Below are 6,321 nucleotides of genomic sequence, written 5' to 3' on the forward strand. Positions count from 1 at the left end.
AATGGTTCTTCTTGTCCCAACATAACATCATATAAGTGGGATCAATTCTTTTTATCCCCGTGTCTAATCCCACACATATAAGAATAACATACAGATTTCTCCTCCTAACATCACAGGAATGTTTCCCTGTTTACTTCTTTGAATTCAAGGCAGTAGAAGCTGCTGCTTTCATTTTGAGTAGAGCATCCTCAAAGCACTTGGCCAGAAATTCAGGGTCCGAGATGATGTCCTTGGCCACCTGAATCTGCATGTCCGCCCTCCCCGCATAGCTCATCATGTGCAATGTGAGTGCCTGCATACATCGCCTCTCAAACGCCCCACATCAGTCCTGATAAAGATTTCATTCTAGATACCTCTGAAAAAGAAGGAAGAGAGAGAAACGATGAGGCGCGAGTATTTTGGAGCCTTACGTGGGGTAAACCCGAAACGTTCACCCTTATGTACGTGATAGGGTTGCCGACAGCCGCGATCTCCTCGTGCGGGCCGAACATGTTCGAGATGCTGAACGTGGTGTTGCAGAAGATCCTGTAGTTGAGCAGGGTCGCAGCCTGCATCAGCAAAAACAAAGACAGGTTGTGCGTTTGTCGGCTTACCGTCGTTCTGTTTCCCAAATTGCAGAAGCGCGAACTGATCCTTACACGTGCTCCTAGATAAGACATGACCATTTCGCCGATTTTGTACGAGAAGTGAGCCTCCAGGGATTTCTTCTTCCGGTCAATCATCGACTTGGCTTTTCTCAGGTATTCGAGAGGGTCGCCGCAGCTTCTGTGGTAGTGAACAGGGAGGAGGAGCATCCCGACCTTGTTGCCCCACTGCAGACCCGGGTTGTCTTTCATCAAATTGGATAGTTCCTGAATAATACCAGCACCACACTTCAATTCAATCAACTTCAGTTAGATGGCCAAAAAAAGGAGAGACTCACCTGCAATCCGGGTTGTTCTCGCAGATTAACCATTGCCACTCCGGTTATTTGAGTCCCTTCCCGCACGGCTGACAAAGGAAAGTGAGCATTTTAGTCAGTCGAGATTCGTCGCCTTTGAATTGACAAAAATCGTGTGAATTGTCGGAAATGCTATTCCCTTTTTACCATTGGGAGATCGGTGGTCCAAGTATTTGACCAAGCCGGCCGATATGATCCCGAAGAGAACATCATTAATGGTCTGCATTTGAAGCAATTAAAGATATTCATCATCATTTGGTGTTAGCATGGAATCAAAATGCACTGATAGTCATGAAATACAAGAAAAGCATGTAGAATTCTTCTTTTCAAGATAAATGACCGATAAACGTAGTATCAGTTGCACTCTTGAGAATTGTACAAACCCTGGCAGTGCTCACCAATAGAGGTGAGTATAGTTCGGGTGGGCGGCTCTCATCTTGGATCTGAGAACTGCCCACTAAGTATAGGTTCCGAATGATCCGCCTATTAGTTCTATGGATCTATCTGAGAACTGGACTACCAGTCCGGTCTGATTCTTGAGTGAGTCCATGGAATTGGTTTCCAATCCCTATAAAATTGCATTAATTGATTAATGTCATGGTGAATCTAGTTTCCATTTAGAGCATCAAAGCTTGTTCTACCTTATATTCGGGTTGAATTGTGAGCCATTGATTTTGATTAATGATTGAAAATTATATGGTAGAATGAATAGACAACGTTAGCTGAAAACTTAAATTTTTCGAAGGTCATGGTGTGGTCCTTTTAGGGTTTCTCGATGCTAGAAACATGTGGAGAATTAGACTCCATGTTAAAAGTCCTAACTTCCATAAAGTTAAAACATTAATCGCTTGATCCATTTTTTTAATGTTAACCTAATTTAATCATGGAATAACTAAAGTGAGACTTAATTATACTCTTAAGATGACCATTAGCTCTTAATTTCATATCATGATGACAAAGCACCGCAACATTTAACATCTCAAATTGGTGCTCTCCTTCCTCTATGTTTGTTTATTTTGTTTTAGTTGAGAAAATAAGTAATAGATTATTAGAATGCAAAAAAGAAAGAAAGTAGGGGGTTAATACACACCCAAGAGACAAAATTAGTCAATAATGTCCAATAACTACAAATATACGTATATGGACATATATATTAGATCGAAAAACTACAAAATAATTAATTGAGATGGAATTTCTTTCTTTAAATATATATAAACTGGTCTAGTCCTAGTGTGTAGGCGGGCGGGCGGTTCTACCTTTAAAATTGGGAACTGTACTAGTACTCATCGATTCCACTAAATTGGAACTAGATCGGTCCCCATGGAAAATGCTAGTTCTAGTCCGGTTCCGAGCGATTCTCAGTTCTTTTGCACACTTCTACTCACCAAGGTTAGTCGACCCTAGGGGTCATTCGAGCAATCCCGGCCGACCCCCAAAATTGGCTTTAACGCTTGCTTGCTGATAATCCGCAGTATCTCTTTCTCTTTCTTTTTAAGCTTCAACTTTTTAATTTTTCTGCAATTTTTAAATATGATTGTTTCGTGTTACTGAAAAAATTACAAAAACATGCCCCGCCTCCATTGCATCATCAATTAATGGCGATTTAATGGCTATCATACCTTTTTTAGTGAAAATATTAATTTGAACAAAAATATAATAGGGATAACATTGAAAAAAAATTGTGTATAAAGTCATATGATTGAACAAATGAGAAAAGTATTGAATCCGCGGTGCTGTAACTATTTCTGGCGATAAACACATAGAACTTTAGAACTCACCGCATTAGCGACTGCTGACTTGACCGCTTTCATGTCCTCCAGCCAAAACCTTGCCGTGGCCAGCTTCCTCGGCCAGAGTTCCACCCCTGCGCTGCTGCTCACCGGTGTCTTCCGGTCGCTCGCCCACATGCTCCGCAGAATGAACTCCACCACGAAGACCAACGTGAACCACACCACCCCCAAAACCCTCATTACCGCCTTCCACCACTTGCCGCTGCCGCCCCTCCTCATCTTAGCCGACGATGGAGGACGGATCGTCGGCAGCGCCTCAGGGTCGTCTACCCGCCGGCATAAAGCCAGGAACATCGACATTAGCGAGATCCCATCGCCAAGTGCGTGGTGAACCCGGAACACCATACACGGTTGGGCCATCAGGAGGTGGACGTCCCACAGGGGCTTGTCGTCGCCCAAGAACCCCGGCAAGTCGGTGGACAGGTCGACGAGGTACTCGTTGACAGCTGCCTCGTCAGAGAGGCCTTCAGCGATGGGCCCATAGACTGGGATGACATGTTGATCAATGTCCACGCAGGTCCTCCTCCAGTGCTCTCGGCCTGCAGAGTCCTGCACCAAGAGGCTGCAGAACCTGGGGTGCGTAAACATGGGGGAGCTCTGGATCATCGACTTGAGGGCTTCGACATCGAGGGGTTGCTTCACGCCAATGGCGCAGTAGATCACCAGGTTCATCTCCTTCTGGAGGACCAGGCGCCCCGTTGGTGTCAGGGGCTCGTCGGAGCCGTTCTCTGGGGATCCCATACCTGCGGGAAGATCGAAAAGGAGGGAATCTTCAGTACTGTTGGGATGGCGAGAAAATAACATCAGTGCCGGCGGCTCGTACGAAGCTATTACTTCTTGAATGGATAAAAACACGAATCAGAATCCAAAGGAGTAGGCCAAAAATCGAAACTCTTGTCCGTGAGGTGGAGAAGGGGGAAGGAGTGCGAGAGTGTTGGATCTGGAATTTTCAGGCGAGATTGCGTGAGGCTCTCTGGCATACGCTTGAGAATATATTGGCTGCACCTGCCGAGAGACTTTAGCTGGAAGAGACGAGAGAGAGAGAGAGAGACGATATCCACGTGCGGTTTGTCTTCACGCAGCGAGAGCCGCTGGTGCGAGCATCATTTCGCCAAGCATTTATTAATTCGATGGTCTCTTTCTAAAAAACGACAGCTAAAAGAGGCTCTGACACTTGCATGAAAAGGTCGATTACGTCGGCTTGCAAACAAGTCTGCTTTGTGAACCTTTAAGCGGGGTAATCAAAGATCAAACCATTCAATAAGATTCCAGATTTCCAATTGTTTTGTATATGAATTTCATTAAGTCAAAACTTGTCGGTATCTCCTATGTCATTCTCTTTGTATCTAGAATTTTGTATCCAATGGACCATCTGGATATCGGTAATCTTTCGTGGTCTTGTTTTAGTTAGGTATATTTATACGCGATAAGATGAATGGTGCCGTATGCTCGATTGTAGATAGTCAAAATGAAGATCTGACCACCTTGTCCTTTCGTCCCTGGATTTTCTTTTGTTTTCAAGACTCAGATTTGATTGAATGCACAAGACGGTAAGTAACAACTAACTTTTCAAATCAAAACAAGCCAACCCAAACTCAACAGTAACCATCATTAAAGCCGCATTTTACCGTTGGAAGTTGTAGTCAAGATAGGACTGGATAGACTATTGGGATATAAAATATTTTGCTGTCTTATCCACTATTTAGTTAATGGTAATAATAAAACCGGATAGTTTCATACCATATTATGTCCGTTATTTGGTACAAACTTAAAAATACATAAATGGAAATTGTAAGAATTTTTCACAATTCATAGTTTAAAAAACACAAATGTACAGACGGAGATAACTTCCATCGATCATCATGATTATTGTATTATCTAAAATGAAATATCGAAAGAGCTCATTGCAGCATTCTAGATCCGCACATTCAACTATAATAAGAAATAAATAAGCTCCAGTAACATCGACGCGGTACATCTACTAGCAAATGCCAAATCTAGTAAGAAAGGAAACGCAATCATTTAACTTTGCGACTCCAAAAGTATAGTGCTTTGAGTCTTTTGTCACGTTTGTGCACCTTCAACTTGAACCATAGAGTTAAGGAGCTGAATGAGTTTCAACTCTCTTGTTGCTTTCATTGACTTTTAACATGAACTAAAGAGTTCTGGAGGAAAATGAGCTTCAACTCTCTCGTCATCTTCATGGAGCTTTGACGTGATCCAAAAACTACGAAAGAATTGTGAAGTTTCAACAAAACTCAGAGATACATAAGAGAAGGAGACGGAGAGCATAGTTCTTTAAAAAAAAAAAAAAAAAACTCTTATTGCGCCTTTTTTCGCCGAAATTGGATCGTGATGAAATATCTTTCACCGAAATTCATCTTCGATTTTTATTTAGAGGAGACGAGTTTGTGGTGATTCTAGACAAATGTTGTATCAATGGAACAAAAAAAACACATATACTTCAATGGAACTTAATCAACGATATGATGATATAAAAAAGTTTTGCCATAATTTAATTGACAACACAACGTGATGATAAATATACAACATCAAAATTTAATCAAAGGCGAAGATCTGTAAACTACAATTAAAGTACGGAAATTGGAAGATATTTATATAGCAGAAAAGATAGGTCACATAAAAGTAAAAATGAAAATAAATTTGAAAGAGCATTGAGTTCTTTAATCGATTGATTAGGACTTACAAAGAATATGGGGGAAAATTGTCCAAAAAATTCTAAACCTATTATATGGTAGCCAATTCAATCCTAAATTTTCGGTTGTGTTAATTTAGTTTCAAACTTATTATACGATAGTTAATTCAATTCGAAATCTTTTAATTGTATCAATTTAGTCCTAACCTTTTGACGATTTACCAATTTAATTCTAAAGCTTTTGATAAATTACAGTAGAGCTGATGTCTAAAATTTGCTCACTGAAGGTGTTAGATCAAATAATGCTCACCGAAGCTGCTAGATGACATGTGCTCGCTAAAGTTGCTAGATCACTATTGCTTGCCGAAGCTGATATCTAAAGTGCTCACCGAAGCTGCTAAAACATTATTGCTTGCCATTGCTCACCGAAGCTGCTAAATATCTATAATAGTGTTAATGCTCCCCGAAGCTATTATAGATCTATATTGCTCGCCTAAGCTGATTTGGTACTTAAAGACCACTTTTGGTGTCAACTCTCGACACCCAGTATTTTTCCAATTAAAATACCAAAATATTACAATCATCACTCAATTCAACAATACAACATTCAATTGTAGAAACTAAACACATCACTGCGATCGGCTCGAAATTCTATCGAGCGGCTCTCCCGGTATAATTTCCGAGAAATATTAATTATTAAAATTAATTAAATAATCGTAATTAATTACCATAAATACTAACCTAGGCCAAAATTACTAAATTAAATATCAATATGGACCCAGAAAATTCCTAAACCCTTCTAGATAAATAATACAATTAATCTAGGCCTTAGCTAAACCATGCTAACCACCTAACATGCTCAATTAAATAATTAAATTTCTAATTTAATTTAACTAACCACCTAATTCATAATTAAATAAATCTAAACACCATTT

General features: G+C 40.4%; 1 protein-coding gene across 1 annotated transcript; it reads right to left on the reverse strand.

Moving 5' to 3' along the window:
• Window positions 1-3,336, reverse strand: LOC104429047 (O-acyltransferase WSD1-like). Its single transcript, XM_018866483.2, has 6 exons — window positions 2,719-3,336; window positions 1,088-1,160; window positions 923-990; window positions 639-851; window positions 411-548; window positions 1-292 (listed from the first exon to the last, which is right to left on the reverse strand). The coding sequence occupies exons 1-6, from the start codon at window positions 3,334-3,336 to the stop codon at window positions 131-133; spliced, it is 1,272 nt and encodes a 423-aa protein (XP_018722028.2). The 3' UTR covers window positions 1-130.
• Window positions 3,337-6,321: the final 2,985 nt, after the last annotated feature.

The sequence above is a fragment of the Eucalyptus grandis genome, chromosome 9 (assembly GCF_016545825.1).
Source record: "Eucalyptus grandis isolate ANBG69807.140 chromosome 9, ASM1654582v1, whole genome shotgun sequence".
Lineage (NCBI taxonomy): Eukaryota > Viridiplantae > Streptophyta > Magnoliopsida > Myrtales > Myrtaceae > Eucalyptus > Eucalyptus grandis.